We start from the raw sequence: 25,172 nt of genomic DNA, 5'->3' as shown, positions 1-25,172 counted from the left end.
TCTTTCTGCCTCTCTCTCTCTTTTTCTTTTTTTTCTGTCTGTCTGTTTGTCTCTCTTTTTCTCTTTTCCCTGTCTCTCTCCCTCTTTTCTCTCTCTCTTTTCTCTCTCTCTTTTCCTTTTCCTCTGTCTGTCTGTCTGTCTGTCTGTCTCTCTCTCTCTCTCTCTGTATATATACTTATCTCCCTCCTTTTATCTTTATCTCTCTCTCTCTTTCGCTGTCTCTCTCTTTTTCTGCCTCTCTCTCTTTTTCTTTTTTTCTGTCTCTCTCTCTCTCTTTTTCTGTCTCTCTCTCTCTCTCTTTTTCTGTCTCTCTCTCTTTCTCTTTTCCCTGTCTCTCTCCCTCTTTTCTCTCTCTCTCTTTTCCTTTTTCTCTGTCTGTCTCTCTCTCTCTCTCTGTATATATATTTATCCCCCTCCGTTTATCTCTCTCTCTCATCATCATCTATACCTCCTAACTCTATAGATTTATCTCTCCTTTCTTTTACCCATCAAATTTCCAATTCAACAGGTAACTTCCTCTCGATCTCCCTCTCTTCGAAATCGCTCTCCGGTTTCCAGGTGTTTCTTGTTGTGCTCCACTTTCATCCCTGTATTTATATTCTTCGAATATCAGCCACCACCACCACCCCTGCACACAGACACCCACCTACCCACAACTACGGTACAAGATTAACAACTTATCTTCGCTTCCTTCCTTTGCCTTCTGGAAAATCTTTTGAGAAAGCAATCTTTAGATACATGTTGCTTCAGTCCATTTTTGTTTTCTTCCAAACATCTACAACACTTCTTTCTATCAGTCAATATTGTAAACCATTTCAATTATTTCTGCCCGTGATTCTGCTGCGAGTTGTACGCGCGCCGCGTTACAATTCGTTAACAAAAGCCAGAAACGCTGTTTCTGTTTTTATTCGCGCGTTATGTGTGTTTCCTTTGATCATTTGACAGATCGATATCGACATATGTCATTTATTTCTTATTTCTTTAAATAAATAAATAAATAAATAATGCCTATCTAATAAAGGTTCTTTTAAATATCAAGTCTTTGATTAAATGTATGTTATTCAGGCAGATTCCAAAAGTCAGATATAGTTGAGTTATGAAAAGAAATATACGAATTACGACAGTTATGGCATGTGTTTCGGTACAGTTTTTTTTTTCTTTTTTCTTTTCTTTTTTTTTTCTCTCTCTCTCTTTTCATTCAGGATTGAATTCTAAAGGTTAAATGATCCACTGAAATTTACAAATCTGCTTTCAAAATAATAAAATAATTTATAGAAAGCCAATAACAATGAAGAAATATATTCGTAAGAAGGATGAATATATACTTAATAACAAGATTATATACACCGGGTGGAACGATAAAAGTGTTGCCCTAAAGAAAACAACATTACAACTTTATTTTTAAATTTTTATTGAAAAAAATCAATTCAGGTAACTTGATTATGTAGTAGAGCTGACATCTATTTAATGTAGCTGCCTTCAGCCTCAATCACCGCCTCGATACAGGTTCGGAAATGGGAGAATGCCTTTTCTACAAACGCCAGCGAGAGCTAGGCGAATACTCGGCAAATGGCGGTGATCAGGCTGGCTTTGATGTTGTGGGAGGTCATGTTGGTGATGTTCTCAACGTATGACGAAACGAAGTAGTCCAGCGGTTTCAGTTCGAAGGAGGAAGGGTGCCAATGAGAGAAGGATACAAAGTCATAGCGCTCATTCTGAAGCCAAGTTTGGGTCTCTTTGGACTTGTGGGCCGGCACCAAGTCCTGTTGTCACACCCAAGGTCTGCCAACGGTCACCTGATTGCACAGAGAATCACCACACTCTTCAGCACATCCAGATACACCTTGGTGTTGACTTTCAAGCCGAAAACTTGATTTTCATCACGCTGAGCACGTCTCTGTTATTCGGATTTGCATTTTGAGGGTACTGGCAATGGTCCTGTTGTCATAACTTGGATCTCTAGAGAGTTGTACAGCGGTACATCCCCGATCTCGCTTGTTGAACATCTTATCACTTTCAGACATGATAGAAGACGCCTATCGCTTTTGGGATTTGTACACAAGTGGGCAACTAGTAGATGGTCTGCAACTAAAAAAGAAAATTGGTTTTTATCCAACGGAAATGGAATAATGTCATCTTTTCTAGGGTGACAATTTTATTGTTCCACGCTGTATGTATGTGTGTTACATGATAAGGGCTGTCCCCTTTTCATGTAAGTATAAAAAAGAGAGATTTAGTTAAAATGAAATAGAATAGACGAAATTCGAACCTCATAATTTAGGTTTAGAAATAGATTACGATAGAGAATTAGAAAATGGAATGTAAAACAAACCATTGTTAAGCTTAGAGATAAAATAGTTTAAAGAAAAGAATGTGCATTGTCATTTCTGTTATGAAAAATTCAATTGAAAGAATGCAACTACAAGATAATTTAATAAACATGTTTTTAACATATTGGAAATATAGGTTACTGGGAATATAGGTTAAAATTCCTTTTATAAACAAAGGAAAAAGTTTTGGACACGCATTTTCAGAACACGTGAAAGAAGACACATGTTTTAACATGTGTATGACGTCATGGAAAATGGGAAGTTCTCGATATAGTTAGAAGACTTTAGAGTTAAGCAAGGAGAAACTGAGGGAGAGTCAGAAGGAGTTTGAGGACGACAGACGATAGTCTGCAGTTGGGATTCCAACGTCTAGAAGCGAGACGGTCACTTTTGAAACTTAGAATGTGAAGCTTTGAATTCTTGACTCAGAAAACCACGACCGGTCGGGAGAAGAAATAAACCCATCATGTGTTTTTATAAACGTCGTCTTTGTGTTGTAATTCTACCAAAAGGTAAAGTGAAAATTGTTATTATATGTCTTGTATATCATGTGTTTTAAAATGTCTTTACATACACGTCTCGACATCTCATATCTACAATGTGAACACTAAGACTGTCTGAACACTGTTTCCTCACTCAAAGAGCTTCTATTACAAATCTAAGTATGAACATTTTATAAATATGAATCTCATCATAACACGAACAATCTCTCTTACAACAACATCTCTCTCTAAGACTCTCACTATTAAAAAGTCCTAACAACGAATAATAATAACAAACAACAATAATAATAATAATGATGAACTATATGACATGTGTATGCTCCTACAAATTTGTTTTTTTTTTTGTGTGTTGATATTCATATTAAAACCCCTTTTTTCTATTTATTTAAAAAAGAAAATACAACTTTGTTATATATGGGTTGTGGAATTGCATTCACCTGCGAAAGATCTAATTTGCATATTCTTTTACACATTCATTTTAATTAATTCCTTATTAGTTTTTTTCAGTTTTCTTATGGGATGTTCATCTTTAGTTAACTATTACGTGTAATTATATTCTACATGATTTATACTTGCGTAAAAAGCTTATAGTAAATACTCTTTCCATATATATATATATTTATGCGTACGTATAATTTTTGTTTAAAAAGTTTTGCTTACCAAACAAACATGAAACTTTATATATAAGGTATTTGAACACATGTGAAACTCTACATTTGAGTTTTAGCTCGGGAAAATCAGTACAAAAGTAAACATTAAAAAAAAAAAAAATGAAATTTGGCAGGTGAAGGTCGAACGATGGCATTACGTATATGCATGCATAACGTAATAGCTATTGGTTCATGTTTTAATTTTTAGCCCTGCAGCAAACATGTTTTCATAGCTCAGTCATTAACGGCAGAGGCAAAAATAAATCATAAGCTAAACGTTTTGGTTCCGATTCTCGGTAGTGCCGCACGAGTTATTTTTTACAAAACTTTTTAGATCATTGCTATATATTGGGTCCAATGTAATGTGAGAATAAATACGAAATTTACATTAATCAAACTACCATATTTAAACTTATTTTATGACCGGGCAATACCGGCTGGCCTGCTAGTGTGTGTGTGTGTGTGTGTGTGTGTGTGTGTATATATATATATATATATATATATATATATAAACGGAACTTTGTGTGAGTTCGTTCCCTATGGACTCCAAAACGACAAACGACTGGGTCGATTTTTATGAATTTTACTTTATGTGCCTGGTAGTGTTTTAGATAGGTTTTTTGTCAGAATGTCTTTAATAAATATCGCTAATCGAAATAATCCGATGAAAGAAGGAACAGGCGATTTTGACTAAAGTTAATGATTTATACAGCCTAACATCACAAGTGCATTCTGAGAAGTTTTATTCCCGCACAAACAGAAAGACGGCATATAAAATCAACAGTAGGCTTCTTGAGAAAACAGATCTGTGTTCGCAGTGAATGTTTCTGTTTAGAGCGCAAATAAACCATTATACTTGACTTTTGCATTTTAAACTTTAATTCAAGCCATTATATAAAAAAATAATTTGAACTTTTTCTTAATATTCCAGCACTCTGCTGACCTTACATAGGTTTTTTTTTTAATATTCTAATTAATGTTTCGAATGTACTATATATATATATATATATATATACGTCTTGAAAGTTTCTTTAAAACCTTTAAACTATTTTTTAAAATACCCTTCATTGGGAAATTATTTTGTCAGTAGGTCAATTAATTTCCTGCATCGCTTCGTCGTATTGCATAAACAAACAATCATCAGTTGTTTACCATGAAACACTGTTTCAGGAATTTAATATATGTAATCTATAATATAAATCGTACCTGTCTGTTTAAATGTATGTATGTATGTATGTATGTATGCATGCCTTAAACTTTCGACAGAGGCGACGGATTTTGACGAGATCAGTATCATTTTGAACCCCAACGCCTTGGACGACAAATATCGAAAAATTGGCTCCAAACATTAATTCCTTCACCCTCAACTGGCCAGTTTTCTACAAGGAGAGGGTCGATTTTTTGCGAGCCATTTTTGCAAGTAATCATATCGGTTGGATTGACTTTGCCTAATTTTAACTTTCCGAACTTCCGGTCGCATCATGGAGAAGCGATAAGACGTCAGATTTTCTTTCATTTTCTTTTCTGCCTTCGCGTCACGGGTTTGAGCCTGCCTGCCTACTACCACTTTTTTTATTTTTTTGCTCAACACACACCTCTAAACGCCTGGGCAACGCCGGGCACCCAGGTTATATACATTTATATATATATATATATATATATATATATATATACAGTACCACGTATATAAAATTTCGAGTCTAGATTTTAAATTGACAGAGTTATTGCGTAGGGAAATGTACACACAGAGACATATATATATATATATATAAGTGAACGTGTCTGTGTGTCTGTCTGTCTGTGTGTCTGTCTGTGTGTGTACATTTCCCTACGCAATAACTCTGTCAATTTAAAATCTAGACTCGAAATTTTATATACATGGTACTGAGATTTGGGAAAATCTATGTGATAGGTTTTCAGACAGAAATGTCGCTGTTAAGGGGTAAAAGTTCAACGATTTGACCTTTGAGAACTCTACCAAACTCCTCCGACAATTTTGGGTCTAAACACTTGAAATCTTAAATATAGGTTCCTTGGACATGTATCTAACTTAATAACTTGATTTGAGCCCAAAACAATAAATGTTAAGGGGTCATAATAGGGGTCAAAGTTAAAAAAAAATTTACCTCTGCGGTCTTTACCAAATTACTCAGACAATTTCTGGTCTTAAACACTTGAAATTTGACATAAAGGGTATTCAGAGATAGGGCAAGCTTTTTAATCGGTTTGGTTCGAAAATTTTTAGTTACGAAATGTATGTATGTATATATGTTTGCATGTCTGCCCAACACTTTCGACAGAGGCGACGGTGGTCGTAACAGCATAGACGTCAGGTTTTTTTCCCATTCTTTTCCTCCTTTGCGGTAAAGGTTTGAGCTTGCCTTCCTACTACTACTTTTTTTTTTTTTTTGCGCAACATACACATCCAAACACCCGGGCAACGCCGGGCTGAAATGCTAGTATATCTATAAAAGTGAATATGTCTGTGTATCTGTCTATCTGTGTACATTTCCCTATGCAATAACTCTGTCGATTTTTAGTCTACAGACTCGAAATTTGATATACAGGGTACTGAGATTTGGGAAAATCTTTGTGATCGGTTTAAAAGCTTTTTTTTTTTTTCTTTTTTTTCTTTTTTTTTTTTTTGTTCCGCATACACCTCCAAACACCCGGGGAACGCTGGGCACCCATTGCTAGTATATATATATATATATATATATATATATATATATATATATATATATATATATATATATATATATATAAAAGCAGGTAATCCGACATTGCCCAGAGTTGAATGAGGATCAATGAATGTTCCACGCTTTTAAAATTAATATTTTCAATAAAAATCTGATTTTAATGTGAGAAAATCTGGGCTAGGGACTCTATTCCTCTAAAATAATTCCAGCAAAAGCATGTATGCACATATGTAGCCAATAATATCTGTAAAAATAAGTATACTATAACTCTTCCCTTGTTATTGAGCACTTTTTGATAAATACTGAAGTTTCAAGAGGTTTACATCTAGAAATCTACAGCAATACAATCATTATATATATATATATATATATATATATATATATATATATATATATATATATATATATATATATATAAAATCATTTTTTTTATACCTATAGACACTAGTGTTTCATCCCTCTGGAATCATCAGTGAAGGAAGTGACATTGCTGATCATAGGATGCGAACCCTGCAACAAATTTATCTCTGTTTTCATTTGCAAAGAACATAACCACAAGGTCATCATCAATAACCAAAGATATTCAAGTGAATTTAAGCATTCATAAAGGCCTTATTAAATGTCAATCTATGGTGATCAAGTGAGTGAAGGGCAAGATATGGCACAATTTGTCATGTTTGTTTTTCTAATAGAGTATTCTTTTTCTTTGTTTTTATCGTTGTCAGGCTGTTGAAGAAGAGTTAAAACGGCGACAAAGAGATGTGGACAGTCTCAACAAAATTGGTGGAGAGCTTAAAGATAAAGAAGTTTTGGAACTTGTGGAACCCGAATTACTTAAATTGAATAAGAGATGGCATGACATCCAGTCACAAAGTCTTCTATATCGCCCTCCAATCGACTCCCCTGCTGTGATTGCGGCGACTTCAATATCTTCCGAAAGTCTCATCTCCAGGACTTCAGCATCTGTGGTTTCTAGTGGTGTTTCGAAAAGTACTACAGATGGTAAAAAACCTTCCCACTACATTGACGAGACGAAAGGGGTCCTCGGTGATATTCTGAAGGTTCAGCAACTATTACATTCCCAAGAACTAACAGGACGAGACTTTGAGGATTTTTCGAAACAAGAGGATAAACTAAAGGTAAGTTATTTTATTATTTTTTATTTTTATTTTTTTTACTTGGGGTGGTGATCACTTACCAAGGCCCGGAGGCTACTCGAGGATAAGGATTAATAAGTATTAGGTAGATGATGAGACAACATGGTCAGTAATGGTGGAACTTGGGTCGTGCTTGATTATTTAAGAGGACAGCTCAGCAGGAACTTATTCGCGTTAGATTTGAAAATAACCATGTTATAGTCAGCCAGGAACCAGCCACATGGTATTGTGTTCTACAGCAGGAGTCTTTTTTGATTTGGTCACATTTAAAGAAAAAATTAAGGTGTATGAGTTGGTAGATGTAGAACAGTTTGCAGATAAGATCAATGAAAACATGGGAGGAAGAGATGATGGATTTAAGAGAAAGAGGGATAAATAAAGACCTGGGCAGAGATAGGTTCGTTTGAAAATCAATTTTTAAACCCGTCCAATACATGTCGGCATGTAAAAACAAACATTAAATCAAATATGATGATGATAATGTTTGATTTTTTCCATATGATGATGATAATGTTTGATTTTTTTTCCAGTAGATATAAATATAGAGAAAATATAACGGTCTTCTTATTAAATTTTGCCTTCCAAATCATTTCTTTTGCTTTGTTAAAAAAAAATCATTAAAAATGCCTGAAAGATTATGAAAGGTTGAAATAATTATCTTGAACCTTTTTTTTTGCATGTTAAAAAAAAATGAGAGAAAATAAAATTATTGTACTGGAATCGAATTCCAATCATTTCTTAGGATATATTTTGTAATCTCTTCAGATTTAAGCCATTTAAATGATGTTATTTTTCATGAATAAATTATTTTTCGGTTTTGTTCTTTCTTTTTTGGTCCTCCAACAAAACGAGGGTGTACCTGTAAATTCACCCTCATCCGTTCGTCTGTCCGCACTTTTCTCCATAACTATACCTTGGAATTTTTTTAAAATTTTGCACAAACATTAAACATGATATGAGTTAAAAAGTAACAGAACGGATTTTCCAAGAAAACTCCGATTGCCCCTCTAGGAATGCCTTTTGGGTTAAAATGGTTAAAATTGACACTTTTGTGCTTATTTAAAAAAATTGATGCCTTGGATTTTTATAAAACTTTCTGAGAAGTTGAAACTAATTTATTTCTATATAATTTTGTTTGTGTATACTTTGTGATAACTCTTGGGTGTGCCCCAGGGGCTCTTTTAGGGCTAATAAAAACACTCCATTTTTGGAACTATTTTGCCATATTTATTCCAAATTTTCTGTGTATGTCTATTTATTATTAGTTTTGCATGGTGCTGAACTCAAATTTAAATATATTAAGGCCTTGGGGGACTTTTGGGGCTAAATGGGGGTTGGGGGGGTCAAATGATGGACTTAGTCATTTCTTTTTTTGCATGGGGCAGAACTCAAATTTACATATGTTAACGCCTAAAACTGTTTGTTCAATTTCACCAGGATTTGACGTCCCCTGGGGACTTTTGGGGCTAAATAGAGGGGGGGGGGGGCAAATGCCGAACTTAGTCAGTTTTTTATGTTTCGTTCACTGTGCACTAACGGGGGACCATGGACGCTTCACTTGTTTTTTTTTTTTGTTTTTTGCAAATAAATCCTCATTTTCTTCGTCATATTATGTTAAAATTCTATGAAGGTACCATCAACAATAATGAATCTAATTAAGTTAAGAATCCCCCGTCTTCTCTCGATGATTTCTTGGCTATATATATATATATATATATATATATATATATATATATTCTGGCATTTCAGCCCGGCATTAGCCGGGTGTTTGGAGGTGTATATTGAGCAAAAAAAGGGGGAAAGAAAAGGCCAATTGTTTTAACTTTGACCCCTATTATGACCTCTTAACATTTATTGTTTTGGGTTCAAATCAAGTTATTAAGTTAGATACATGTCCAAGGAACCTATATTTAAAATTTCAAGTGTTTAGACCCAAAATTGTCGGAGGAGTTTGGTAGAGTTCTCAAAGGTCAAATCGTTGAACTTTTACCCCTTAACAGACAAATTTCTGGCCGAAAAACGATCAAAAAGATTTTCCCAAATCTCAGTACCCTGTATATGAAATTTCGAGTCTGTAGACTTAAAATTGACAGTTATTGCGTAGGGAAATGTACACATACAGACACACACACACTTTTATATATATATATATATATATATATATATATCTATATATGCATGAAAAATAAATACGAAAAGTATAAAAGTTAATAACTTTTCTTTATTCGTTTCCTATTGGTGACGTGCAGGAATATAAAATGTTATTATGAAAAAAATTAGAAAACTTTTTTTTTCAAGAACATAGTTTCCGACCGATCCTTCAGTAAAGAAAAAAATGCGCATGCACGGGGAGAGAGGAGGGAGGAGGTATAGCCAATGAGAACGTGCCATGTCAGCCTTAAATCCATATGCATATAAGTACGCAAAAACACACACTCACGCAATACACATAAAATATAACTTAAACAGTAAATAAAGGTAAAGAAGCGCGCATTTAACGTTTGAATTTCGACGATAAAATTTATTCCGAAAGAAAACAAATATATATATATATATATATATATATAGTGTGTGAAGAAAACAAATATATATATAAAGTGTGTGTGTATATATATATATATATGTGTGTGTGTATATATATATATATATATATATATACAAATTTGTAGTATTCCGAATTATATTGGGTTAATATAATTCAGTAATTGTTCATATACCAATAAATTTAAGCCAAAAAGGAGAGATGATTTAAAAAGTAAGCTACAAAATTATATTTCATAATTGAGAATTCATATACTGTTTTAACAAAAACCAAGACTTCAATAAATGGGTTGATAGTAACAAAAAGTGTATTTCATTGTTAGCTACAATTGTTTCAAGACCATTTCGACAAATTCAAGCAATATGTCGTTTGAAAATTTTCACAAGAACAGCCTTTCTTCAGACTTATTAAATAAAAAACACTTTAACAATGAAACATTAAGGAAAAGAAACATTTCCTTTATGAGGAAGAGAAAACAAGCGGGAACACTTTACCTCTGCCGCATCTTTGCAAAGTATTTTTTTTTTCATATATATAAAGAATTCATTCAAGTTAAAAATCCCTCAGTGATCCCTTGTTTTCTTGGACACTCTGTACAAAGAAAGCTAAAGCTATACAAATACTGCTTTGAACTTGGGTATTTTTTATGGCCTGCCACAACGTAGTATAACCCCCCCCCCCCAACCACCCCATGTTAAGAACAGCTTTCAGAATAAACACTCTCCCAACCTCCCCATGTTAAGAACGGCTTGCGAGGTTGGAGGATGTTTATTCCGAAAGCCGTTCTTAACATGAGGAGGTTGGAGCGTTTATAATACGCTGGGGCACGTCGTAAAAATTTACCCGAATTTGAATGCGTGATCCCTTGGACACTCTGTACAAAGAAAGCTATATAAACACTGCTTCGAAATTGAATGAATTACATCCCTTGGATTTTGTGCATGTATCTTGGCAATGCTGCAGTTATGCTAACTCGAGGGGAGACAAGCACAATTATTCTAAAGACCTCGTATGCATATAATAAATATATAGTAAATAATACTTTTTCTCTTTCTTGCCTCCACCTAAAACTTCTTTCCTCTTTATTCCTCATCATATATATTTTTCTATTTTACTCCTTCTTTTAGCTATTTTCCCCCCTATCCCTTATCTACTCCTTCTCCTACCGCTATTTTTTTTTTTCATCTTATTTATTAGTCCCCAAAATTTCATCCCCTATTTTTTGTTTTCCATTTCTAATCTCAATGTTTGTAAGTCGATTTTATTTGTATACTCTTACATTTGTATAATGTTGGATTTTCTTCTTTTGCTGAGAAGCATTTATCTTCGAAATGCCATGGCCTAAAAAAGTTCTTTCCAAATTTCGTCTCAATTTTTTACCCTTATTGATCTAATGATATAATAAAGTTCTATGTAACTTGTATACATCATCTTTTAAATTTAATTTTAATATATATATACCTTTCCCCCCTTGTTCCCTTCCTCTCTTTCTTCCGCCCTCCTCGCACCACCACCCCCCGACCTCATTCACTCTTTCACCCAAAAATAGCGAACATTTCTGTAAAAGTCTGAGGAAGCTACAGACGGTCAAAAAAACGGCCGAGTAGCTGAAAGAATAATGTAACTTAACAGAAAGATACGGTAATAAAAAATAAGACATATATATATATATTTTTTTTTTTTTGTGGAATTATTTTTTATTCACTTATATTTCCTTTTTATATTAGGTTGGTGAAAAAATAATGTCGTTTCTTTTCATATATATATAGTTGTACGTCAAAAATGACATTATTTTTGCACCAACTTAATCTATACCAATCTTTATTTAAGAACCTCAAGTTTATTCAAGAAGTTCAAAATGGCGTAATTTAAGAAACTAATAAGGTAATTGCAGCTTCTCTTCCAATTTTCGGATATTTTTATCATGCCCATACGTATTCTATTTCCTTTTTGTGGATTTATAGTTGCTATTTCTTCTGATGAGTTAAGGGCAAAATAGATTCATTGATTGATATAATAATTAAGTGAATGATACTGTCAAGAATTGTAAATGTCAACTAAATTAAAGGAATTGTAAAATGGTTAACATCATGAATTTTGGAATATAGATTTTGTCATTGATTCATTATATATATATATATATATATATATATATATATATATATATGTGTGTGTGTATTTTACAACTTCAAGTGTTACCTTAGTCCATTGGCACTTGAGGTTGTAAAATAACAACATATCCAGCTCTACTAAGGTATTGAGCACTTTTTATCCTGTTGTTACCACTTTTATCTCTAAGTTTTATATATATATATATATATATATATATATATATATATATATATATATATAATGTCTGTTTAATTTAATTTTGATGTGTGTGTGTGTGTATATATTCAATTTAGATTTGTCCTAAACATCCAGGTGGACCTCAGTTATTCTGCTGCGGCTTACACAGTTGCAGCCCAGCATCTCTACTTAGTTTTTACTGACAGATGTAGATATGGCGCTTCCTACATATCTTACCTGTTGGGTGGTAAATAATCATTAGTGCAGAAACAGAATAAGAAGGAAAATAAAATAGAACGAAACTCGATTTTGGAACAATTCCAAGACGAAGCCCCTCCTTTATAAAACTCTTTCCCCCCTCCCTCACACACGCATACACACACACATACACACACACACACACACACACACATATATATATATATATGTGTGTGTGTGTGTGTGTGTGTGTGTGTGTTTGCACCTTTTTTGATTTTCTTTCCAATCCTCATCAAGTCTTTATATTTCTTATCCATTTCGCTTCCCATTTCTTACCATTCCTGTTTCTCTTTCTCTTCTGGCACCATTCTTTTTTTTCAACCAATCATGTCAGGTACCTAAAACAGATGATCATTGAAGTCTTCTCTAGTTTATCCTTCGTTCCCCCATCCACCACTACCACCGCACCATCTGCCGTTATTCTGTCTTGGACACTTTGACATATGCCAGATGTTAAGCTTCTATACTTACTCTTTGGCAACCACTCCAGACATTTGTTCCAAAGACATATCGATAAACCCTGAAGAAAAAAAAAAAAAGATGACAATTTTTATGGTGCAAGCTGCTGGAGCCTGCAGTTTCCTTTTTCTTCGTATTTTCTGTTGTTTAATTAGAGAGAAATAACTTGCTTCCAAAAATCTTGCCATTATTCCTGAACATTTAACCTGCATATGTAATAATAATTAAATAATGCCTTATCGATTTGGAATACCTTATTGCTTTGTTCTCATTAATTGCGCGGTTATTTAGCCTTCGGAGATAAACAAGTCTGGCTAAGTGAGATTGTTTTTTTCCAAAGCTTCCAAATATACTGTTGAATGATAAAGACGTTATCTTGATTAGATATTAAGATACAAGCAACATTACAGAGAAAGATTACCTTGTATTCGATTATGATGAATTCTTTGTTCCAGTTTATGCTTGTGGAAATGTCTTATTTGATGCAGTTCTGAATTTTTGACGTGAGGTATGAATGTTTGTATTGTTTTCATTGTTCGAACAACTATTCTCATCTTGGATGTTATTAGCACAACGTTTCGGTCGATGAAACCTACGACCTTCATTGAGTGTAAACTCGATGTTTTTTTTTTTTGTTTTTTTTTTTAACTAAGGAAAAAAGGATTAGCTCCGTATTACAAGAAATCGAACCTTGGGTTTAAGGGTGTGTATGTAAATTTTTAAAAAAAAGTCAATTTTCAGGGATAACTATGTTTCGGCCGATGAATCCTGCGACTGTAGTCAAGTGTAAACTCCATGTTTTTTTTGTTTTTTTTTCAACTAAGAAAAAGAGGATGAGCTGTGTATTGCAAAAAAGCTTCAACCTCTGTCCCATCGACGAAATGTTGCATCCCTATGCCTGTTTTACAAGTATTTCAATGGTGGATACTTCGATGAACTACAAGCCCTTGTACCCCCTCGACGTAAATACCCCCGACAAACCCTACAAGCAGCAAAGTCCCACCCCTACACAGTAGAGATCCCTAGATGTAAGAAAGCCTTCTACTCCAATAGTTTCTTCTCCAGAACTGCTAGACTTTGGAATTGCCTTCCAGGTTCCTGCTTCACCAATTCTAGTGACATGCAGAAATTCAAGTGTAATGTGAACAGACATCTTGCTGTTCAACTCCCTACATAGTATCTTCAACTTATGTTCCTGGTTGTAGCCCTCTACATCAAAGTGGCACTGTGCCTTGTTTGGGGTGAAAATGCAATTTAAAAAAAAAAAGGGTTTAAGAGTGTATCCGTAAATTACAAAAAAGTCAATCTTCAGGGGTCACTAGGGTCATTTTTAAGACTTTCCTATGATTCAATTACTGATTCCTTCTGTTAATTGTCACTGTTGGTGAAAATATGTATCAAAACAATACAAACGTGTTATTTGATGTATTATTATTCATCGGACTATTGTTCTCATCTTGAGTGTAATTTTCACAACGTTTCGGTCGATATAACCTCCGACCTTCTTCAGGTGTATCTCGTCGAACTCTGGAATGTTTCTGTCGAACTCTGGAATTTGAAGAGAATTTTGAGCAGAACCCTTTATTTACTTCACGGGGGTAGCATGCTCTTGTTCCATCAGCCATGACTGGATAGAGAGCCTAAGTAATTTGCAATTGTATATTTCAGTCGTCCACACTGAGGATTGAACCTTCAACCTTCAGGAGAATATCACTTTTTACAATTGATAACTATAACCACCTGAAGATACACCTGAAGAAGGTCGGAGGTTATATCGACCGAAACGTTGTTAAAATTACACAAGATGAGAACAGTAGTCCGATGAATAATAATACAAATAACCAATCCTCATCTTAAAAAATTCAGGAATGTGTTATTTGATGTTTTAAAATTTTCAAATATAAAATCGAGGGAAAAAGTTTGTACCGTGTTAAAACAGTAATTTACTATCAGGAACCGTAGAAATTCCATGGAATGAGAAATCTATTTAATCAAATATATTTTGATAAAATTGCTATTTTTCTGGATAGAATTATTTTTTTTTTTTTTTTTTTTAAATAGCATTAGCTTTTTTTTTTTTAACACAAGAGCAAATATTAATTTATTAACATTTCTATGAAAATAGTGTTCATTGTATTTTAAATGTAGAACTTACTCAAATGATATAAATTGATAAGTACTGATACTCAGAAAGTAATATTGTGCTACATAGTTCAATATAAGTAGTAAAATCACATTGAAACAATCTTTAATTTACATCTTCAGTCCAGTACCTCTTGGCAGACAATGTTCTGCTGTTTGTGCTCGATTTCTTTGAAATGTTCTGTTTTTTAAGTAACGTTTTGCTGACGTCTTCCTTCGGTAAAGAACCACAGCACATCGAAATTACTACAAGTTCCTTTATCACACCATTAAAACAATAATCATATTATTATTATTATTATTATTATTATTATTATTATTATGGTTGTTGTTATTATTATTATGGTTGTTATTATTATTATTATTGTTATTATTATTATTATTGTTATTATTATTATTTTTATTTTTATTATTATTAGTTATTATTATTATTATTATGGTTGTTGTTATTATTATTGTTATTATTATCGTTATTTTTATTATTGTTATTTTTATTATTATTATTGTTTGTTGTTGTTAATAATAATAATAATATTCGAAAATGAGGCCACATCAAAGGGAGGTCACTCTCATATTCTTGTCCCGAGTAGCCAGATTTACCTTTTTAAAACCAAATTTTGTGAATTTGTTTTTTTTTAAGCAGTTATTTTTTTTTTGTCCCCAAAGTGTAATATACGGACTAACTAAATAAGCAAACAAGCAGAATAGTATATAGACTATGCAAGAATTCATGTTAGAGAGAAAAATGAACTCTAGTGTTTTGACTTTCTTACTCCTCTCATACTTATCATACCTCACAAACTCTCTGCCATCCTTGAATCTCTTATGCCACTCAAAAACTGATGCTTGATTCATAGATGTTCTGAAAGCAGTTTGAAACCTTCCATATATAATATATAAAAGGCACTATGTCTGTCTGTTTGTCTGTCTCCATATTTTCAAACTCTATCTCTTCCGAAACTAAAAGTCACAGAGTGGCGTTATGGGCCTCAAATGATTGGATGTTTTATGGATCGAACTTTTATGGGTCTTTAGCCTGTTAAAATAGTTTTTAAGGGGTCAAACATGGGTGAAAATTAAAAAAAAATCGTTATACATTTTATACATTCATCTTAGTTTATTTGTAATTAGTTCATATGTGTATCACGTTGGTGCAGTGGTAATGTCACTAGCTTTGAATGCTACAGTTTTGCTTTCAGTTTCGATTCTAGCTGATGGCACCCAAGTACTTTTTTTTTCTTACTTTTGAAATCACGATTCTGTAATATGAAATCTAGACAAATTAAAATATTTTAGCATATTTTATGATCGGGCAAAGCCGGGCGCACCCCCCCCCCCATCTCCACTAGTACATATATAAATCAATCCAAGCCATAATTAGGTTCCTCTGCCTCTTTCTACACTCCTCAAAGAGAATCTTACTAACCAACAACAGATCTTTGGTGCCTAAACACTTCCTCTTGTATCTTGTTTGTTCTTATTCCAAGTATGCTCCATAGAAAAAGTGTTCATAGATGTTGTCTTCGACCGGGCCAGTGAAGAGCTTGTAGGTCATATTTAGACAGCAGATGGGTCTGGACAAAGATAACGAAATACTAACGTCTTATGTACGATATAAAAAGAAACTGGAATCGCAGGAAGATTTTCATCATTGCATTAATCATAGGAGCAACCAGACTTATGAAAAATAATTTCAAAAACTACTTGGTGAATATACCCGTTGAACCGAGTGCAAGAGAGATACAAACAACTGCACTTAACAGAACGGCTATAATCTAAAAAAAGATCTCTAGGTTGTAATGTATAAGATAGCAAGTGAATATCTGGAATCCAGTAGGATGTCACATCCCCAGCTAGAAAAAAGAAAAAGAATCACATGCATGTGTGTATGTGTATCTATAAATCTGTGTCCTTGTATGTATATGTGTTCTGTAGAATGGATGTACGTATGTAAATGCATGCGAAATGAGGTCACTGCTGAAGGCAAAAAGACTAAGAGACCGATCATGTGAGATAGTGGAGCAGGGAATGAGATAACGTTCGAGATCTCGTCAGAGGCATGGAGAACGTTCTGGACCGCGTGGGTGACGTCACAGATGTACCAATGAGGAAATGAATATTGTTGCTACAAAGAAAAAGCGAGTTGGAGTTATTTCCTATTCTTTGTCTTGGTCTCCTTTGCGACTGGAACGGCACACAACATGTGTTTGTTCCCGGACAACCTTACAAATATATATATATATATATATATATATATATATATATATATATATATATATATATATATATATATACGAGAAAAATAATGCGTTTTGATAGTTTTTTTTTTAATATACATTTATATATTATCTTAATCACTTATGACAAGCCGTTAATTAAATAAGCATTTTTCTGGCAATAACATTCTAATGCAAGCAAATTATGTTTATTTAAAACTTTCAAGAAAAAACATCGAAACAACATATTCTATATTTGTTGGTTTTAACTTTCATGAAAACATCTTTCACATTTCATTAGAAACATAAATATCCTTAAAAAAAAAACAATCTATGGGATTTGGTGCAATGGATCCGTTCACAGGCTGACGACACTCAGTTTTTTTTTTTTTTTTTTTTTTTTTTTTTTTTCATTTTTTTATTGACGCTTCACCCCAAACAAGGCACAGAGCCACTTAGTCGTAAGGGGCTATTATTTTTTACCAGATTTGCAGGATACTATGTAGGGAGTTGGGCAGCGAGATGTCTGTTCATATTACACTTAAATTTCTGCGTGTCAGTACAGTCAGGGAAGCAGGGGCCCGGGAGAGAATTTCTAAGCGCAGCAGTCTGAGGGAAGAAGCTATTTGAGCAGAAGGCTTTATGGCATTTAGGCATCTCTACAGTGTAGGGGTGGGATTTTGCTGCTTGTCAGGTTTGTCGAGGGCATTGTTGTCGAAGGTGTACTAGTGCCCGGAGTTCGTCAGAGCACTTGACATTGAAATACTTGTAAAACAGGCTCAAGGAGGTTATGTTTTGGTGATGGGACAGAGGTTAGAGTTTAATTGATAGTTCAGGACCTATTAGGTTGGTGACTCTTTTTTTAACGCCATCTCGGAGTGATAAACTAGTGACAAATACACCAGTTTTGTCCTACTTGACATTCTTGGGCAGAAGGGAATCAAAACCTTGACGTACGGTCTTAATACCGATGTAAAAGAGTTTGGACATGCATATGAAAGCAGCAGCTGTACGACAGCCAAAGTATGCAAATGACCAAGCCATGTGCGGGGTTACGTCACAGCGAGGAAGAACAAAAAAAAATTAGTTAACCGTCATGTAGTCTCTTGCGTATCCATCCATGACTGAGTATATTAAGAAGTTTGTTTTACTAATTTTCAAATAGAAAAAGTAGATCTAGCTTTTGGGTTAAGATCACAGTGTAGTATCTGTTCTGATGCTACACTCAAGTTAATTTGTACTTAGTTAATGTAGGGGAAACGGTTCTATACTGAGGTAATTTTTATTTTGGCCAACTTCCAGATCGCTCCTTTTGAGGGAGCTGGTTTACTCCCACATTAAAAACGACCTTGTGTCACATTTGGCTTTCGTGGGGAAGCAAATAAACTTTTTATATCAAATCTTCACTCAATAACGTGTTAAATGTAACTATGTTTACAGTCTCTCGGCAAGTCCATTATTCCATAAATGGGTATACCAGCTTGCCCCATAACAATAAAGATTCCTGCGTTTGATAAGATGCACTTGAAGAAAATCTGAAGTTATATTGTCTGAGAAGTTGTGAGAATTGTATCCTAGACTAGCAGGGAGACCCGACGTTATCCGGGATTGAATGAGGATCAACCAATGTTCCACACTTCCAATACTTTTATTGTCAGCAAAATCGGTGAAATTACCCATTTTTTAATCAAATCGAATGATTGCCTGCTCTAGTCGGGGACCTGCTGTGGTGCACTGGGAGGAAGCTTTTTTTTTTTCCTTTTTTTATTTTTATATAATTGCTTGACTTAAAGTTTAAAATTCAAAAGTCAAGTATCATGGTTCAGTCGCACACTAAGCAAAAACATTCATTTTGAATACGACACCAGGCCCTTCTGCTTATGCAATGATAAGACTTCTCTAATGCAGTTGTGGTGTTAGACTGTATAAGAGTGTTAACTTTAGTCAAAATTAGATTGTTCCTTATTGAATCGTTTTTTTTTTTTTTTTTTTTGATTATCGATTTTCGATACTTATCGGAATGTTTCCGGTACAAAACCTATCTACGAACACTTCCAAACACATAAAGTACATTTGTGTGAAATTTAAAGAAAAAATCGGCTCAGCTGTTTCGGAGTCCATAGGGAACGAACCCAGACACGCACACAAAGTGCCTTTTATATATAAGTATAGATGAGAACACTAGTTCAAATAATCGAAATTAGCAATCCTCATTTAAAGAAAATTCCGAAACATAAGCAAAAATACAGTATTGATGTTTGGCGCGAACACAACCTCGGCAATAAAAAAAAATACCACTTGTATTTTAGTTGAAAAAAAGGTGTCTGATTGATGTTTGGGTCCGTGTACTCAAATACAGAGAGATGGACTGGAATATAGATTCACAGAGCTATAAATTCATTTATCGGCAATGGGAGAAGCAAATAATGAGTTTTGCAGAATTAAATTGAGAAGAAGTAATTTCTCGTCTGTTATGGTTGCGTACTCGCATCGTGTTTTTATGATTTCGATTTCAGCAAAATGACTTCGTTTTAGTTGCGTGGAACTGATAAAACTTGCAGATCTGATTTTATAAACGCAATCTGCCATTTTTCCATTAGGCAGGATAAATATTTGAATACTGAGTCTATTTAGCCTGATCAAATCATTTCTATATTTCAAAAGTAATTGTATTTATATTCTGCAAGGCATAATAATCGTTCTTTTCGTTCAAATGGTTTGGAATTCCCCCCAAAACTTTCTCATTGATTCCAAAATATTGATTCCCGCTTCTATAGAAAAAGAACAAAAAAAAAAAAAAAAAAACCAGCAAAAAACCTATATATATATATTTTTTTTTTTTTTTGTGCGTATTTTTTTTTTTTTTTTTAATTTATTGATTTACATCTTCTGAAAGCTAGGAAATTTAATCTGTAAATTATTTATTTTATGTTTTCTTATTTTTATTTATTCTGGACATTTAATCATTTCTTGACATGCATTTTAATTTTTTTTTCAACTCAGCTAAGTATTTTTTTTTTTTTTTTGTATTTTATATGTTCTTTTTTACAAAGTAGATGCACGAAAAACATCTTTTTTTTTTTCAAAGAGCACATTCTATTTAAAGTTGATTAAATATTTGTGTGTGCGTGAACACACACACACACACACACACATATTATACCTCAGTAAAATACAAAATTTATTATATAATCTACATTTTGTCATCATGCTAAAAAAATTCAGCATAAATAAACATATGTGTACATATGTTTAAGATATAACTAAAATTATAATATTTGAACTTGAGTTTTTAATATATATTGCAAAATGACCAGCAAATCGTAGGCGTCTTTCTCTGGTGGTATTAGATATGGCAGGTAGGTTGCTATAAAGTTGCTGCTTCGTGGGATGGTTTTGCCAAGATATATTTAATACTAGCCTGGGTGCCCGGCGTTGCCCGGGTGTTTGAAAGTTAGTGTTGAGCAAAAAAAAAAAAAGAAAGTAACTAGTAGTAGGCAGGCAGGCTCGAACCTGTACCGCGAAGGAGGAAAAGAATGTGAGAAAAAAAATGTGACATCTTCGTTGTTGCGTCCATCGCCAAACCACAATGGCGAAGGTTGAAATTAAGGCTAGTCAATCGAAAAGAGGGGATGACTTTCGAAAATATCGACGAAAAATCGACCCCTTCTTGTAGAAAACTGCCCAGTTAAGGGTGAAGGAATTAATGTTTTTAGCCAATTTTTCGATATTTTTCGTCCGAAGGGTCGATCTTCAAAACGATACCAATCTCATAAAAAGTTTAGGCAGGCATACAAACATACATACATACATACATACATTTAAACAGACATGTAAAATTTATATTATAGATGTATATATGTATGTATGTATGTATATATATATATATATATATATATATATATATATATATATATATATATATATATATATATGTAGTAAGTTTTGAAAATATAAATGGCAATTAAACTACACAGAATTTTCCACATTTAATCCTCCTGTAGATTCGTTATGCTCACAGGGATGAAACACACAAAATTCTGTGTAGCTTAATTACTATATATATTTTCAAAACTTACTACCTAGTTCTACTTATGTATTGAGCACTGTTCTAGTACACACAGAAAATCAACACATAATTTTATGCAAATGATAATAATAATAACAACAAGCGGGACCTGTGGAAATTCCACAGCAAACTCCTTCATATGTAATATATTGATGTTGGCATGCTGTAGATGTTCAGCATAAATGGTGACGTCCTGATTTTATTGTAGCTCTTTTGAAAAATTCTGTGCAGTTCTTTTGTTAAAACTGCAAAAGTATTTATCTAAACTAGCAGGGACGCCCGGCATAGCCTGGTCATAAAGTACATTATGATATTTTAATTCTTGCAGATTTTGTATATGTTATTATAGAGTTAATGTTCTATCAATTTTTATATATTATAAAGTTGCAATTAAAAAAATAATAATATATCCATATAACTTGGGTCACTCAGAAGAAAAAAAATTTAAGTGTGACACACAAAATAACACACATGCTATTGTATTAGTTTTTTGATGATGATGATGATGATAATAATAATAATAATGAACGATAAACCATATAGTAAGTGAATGCAGCAAACTGGCCCAAAAGAAATACAAGAACAGACACAATCAAGTGGGAAGGGCAATATACTGGGAATTATGCAAACAGCTAGATCTCGAACACACAGACAAGCGGTACAAACATAAGCCAGCAACAGTACTTGAAAACGAGAATCACAAAATTCTATGGAACATGGACATACAAACTGATAAACCCATCCAAGCAAGAAGAGCAGACGTCATGATAATTAACAAGAAGGAAAAGTCCTGTCAAATAGTAGACTTTGCTGTTCCAGCTGACCAAAGGGTGAATATCAAAGAAAAAGAGAAACGGAGTAAATGCACAGAGCTAGCCAGAGAGCTGAAAGGGATATGGATGATAAAGAAAATCAAAATAATACCTATAATTGTAGGAGCACTAGGAACAATCCCGAAAAACTTTGAAAAGAGAATAGGAGAAATTGGAATCAGAGGAATGGCTGGAAAAATACAACGAATAACAATAATGAAAACCACTGAAATATTAAGGAAAACCCTTGAATGTGGAGACTAATACACATGAACCACAAGCGTAGACCAAACAAACTGCTACAGAGACAAAACATGAAGCGCTACATGGAACCAAGAACATTAAAGCTGCATACCTAGAAGTTATCTAATCCCACCCCCCCCATCCCATTGTCGAGTCCATTGTTGGAGTTAGTATTGGCGTTACTGGTCGAGTCCATTGTTGGAGTTAGTATTGGCGTTACTGGTCGAGTCCATGTTGATGTTATTGTTAGAGTTCGTATTGTTGCAACAGTTGTGTTTTGACGCAACCAATATAAAGATATTACTTTCAAAGAAAAGCAGAACCTATTTATCTATGTTTGAATATCATTATGAATATTAAATAGTTTTTTTTTTTTTTTAATTCTTTTTGTTATTTGTTGCATTTGTATAAAAGCTGTACAATTGCATGTTGTCATCGCCAGTAAAAAAAAGGGGGGGGGCATGATTACAAAAATAAATATGATTGGATAAAAGAGAAAATGAATCAAAATAATTGATTCCATCATTTTTTTTTTTTTTTTTTTGCCATTAGAAATGATTGTCAAAATCAACTGGAAAAATATATCTATATATTTTTATTTGTGTGTGTGGAAATCGCTCCAGACAAAGAACTGCACGCCAGTGGAACTCTCTGCCGCTTGCCTGTTTCCCACCTGACTACAACTTGGACGTCTTCAAGTCCAACATAAACAAACTCCTGACAAACCGCCACCTTAAGTAAGACACTCTATCAAAACCCCCAATACTAATGATTACTACAATACTATCTCACTGATTACTGTACACGCAATAACCCTTATCCCTGAGTGGCCTTCGGGCCTTGATAAGTGGTGACCCCCATGTAAAAAAAAAAAAAAAAAAAAAGTGTGAAGCCACTTGATGTAAGGGACTTACAAGAATGAAAACAAAACAAGGAGATGCCCATTGACCTTAGTCTTGGAAAGAACAAGAGATAGGAGGAAAACAGTCAGCAGGAATAAAGTTCCACAAGTGGAGTAGGAAGCTGCATTACAGTGAGGTATAAAAACAGCAAATTGATGGAGACCACTAGACCAAGGAGTCAAACGAGCCGGAACAAAAGAACAGGGAACATATCCCATAATAGTATTTATAGAAAAGGCTGAGACTAGCAACACTACATTCATTCGATGATGAAACCTCAATTTATGAGCTTTGGAGAGTGTTTTTTGTTTGTTTTTGTTTTTTGACAGACTTGTAAGAAAATAAAAAATATCATCACTTATAAAAAATTTTTTGAAATTTTTATTCGCAATATGTACAAAAAAAAATCTTAAGTTTAATTTGCAGTTTATTTCTGATTGATCACTAACCTTTAAAATGAGGGCTTTGATAGATTTTTCAGGTCTGTTGAAAACGCATATCACATGTAAAACTGACACTAGTTTTCCTAATATTAAGACATTGTTTTTTCCAGTGTAATACGTTATGGTCTTCAGTGGTCGCCAGTTTTTAAAATCTTTAGACGATAAGATAAAACACGCGCATGCGTGTAATGTTTTTTGTTCTCTTTAACTTAAGTAAAATAAGATGGCGACCAATGAAAAATATTAAGTAATATATTGGAAAAAAAAAAAACTGGTGCTTTAATATCAGGAATTTTTTTTGCCGGCGCCAGTCTTAAATGTGATATTCTGAAAACCTATAAAAGTCATCATTTTAAAGGCAAGTGTTCAATCGGAAATAAACTACAAAATGGCCTTTTTTAATTAACACATTGTCTCTGCTAACTTTAAATCGGAGAAAGAAATGTCCACGCACGCACAATATATTGGAAGCGACATGTAATTTTCTTGATTTTGTAAAGAAAATAGTAACTTTGCTGAGGTGTGCAATTTTGTAAAAAAAAAACTAAATTGCACGGTTTGGAAACTTTAAATAAAATCATTAACAAACATTCATATTATCTTTCAAATTTTTGAACTACTGTTCTCATCTTGAGTGTCATTTTCACAATGTTTCGATCGATTAAATCTCCGACCTTCTTCAGGTGTACCTTGTCGAACTTGGGAATGTTTTTGTTGAACTCAGGAATGCTTCTGTCGAACTCAGGAATTTGGACGGAATTTTATTTACTTTGTGGGGGTAACATGCTCTCGTTCCATCAGACATGACTGGTTAGAGGTCCTAAGTAATTCGCAGTTGTATTTTTCGGTCGCCCACACTGAGAATTGAACCATTAACCTTCACAAGAATATCACTTTTACAGTTTAGTGAAGTAAACAAACGGTTCCATTTGAAATTCCGCATATAATTCCTGAGTTCAACAGAAATATTGCTAAGTTCGACATTTTTTAAGATGAGGATTGGTTATTCATATTATTTGGATTCTTTGGACTACTGTTCCCATATTGAGTGTCATTTTCACAACGCTTTGGTTAATATCACCTTCGACCTTCTTCAGGAGTATATTGTTGAACTATGGAATGTTTCTGTCGAACGCGAAACTTTGGACGGAATTTCGAACGGATCCTTTTATTTACTGCTCTCATTCTGTCACCCATGACTTGATAGAGATCCCCAGTAATTTGCGATTGTATTTTTCAGTCACTCACACTGATAATTGAATCTTCAACCTTCAGGAAAATGTGACTTTTACAATTAATTTTTTCCAAGTACTCTAATCACTGTGCCACGGGTCCTTAACACTTAAGATGAGAACAGTAGTCCAAAGATTCCAAATAATATGAATTACTAATCCTCACCTCAAAAATTCAGAAACGTATTAACAAACAGATTCTGATAAAATGTCTGAATTCTAGCAT

At 33.6% G+C, this 25,172-nt stretch overlaps 1 protein-coding gene across 7 annotated transcripts in view; it reads left to right on the top strand.

The window, feature by feature from the left end:
- LOC145241334 (dystrophin-like) overlaps nucleotides 1–25,172 on the top strand; it is a 1,936,823-nt gene that overhangs the window by 1,095,341 nt on the left and 816,310 nt on the right. For all 7 annotated transcript variants that reach the window (XM_080104172.1, XM_080104173.1, XM_080104174.1 and 4 more), the window contains one exon: nucleotides 6,908–7,321. In XM_080104172.1, the coding sequence (XP_079960298.1) occupies nucleotides 6,908–7,321 (414 nt within the window). The remainder of the gene's footprint in view (nucleotides 1–6,907; nucleotides 7,322–25,172) is intronic.

This window comes from Euprymna scolopes, chromosome 20 (genome assembly GCF_053919585.1).
Source record: "Euprymna scolopes isolate OS-2025 chromosome 20, ASM5391958v1, whole genome shotgun sequence".
NCBI classification, from domain to species: Eukaryota; Metazoa; Mollusca; class Cephalopoda; order Sepiida; family Sepiolidae; genus Euprymna; species Euprymna scolopes.
Note: the sequence above shows the minus strand (reverse complement) of the source record. Positions and strands in the feature narration are given on the sequence as shown.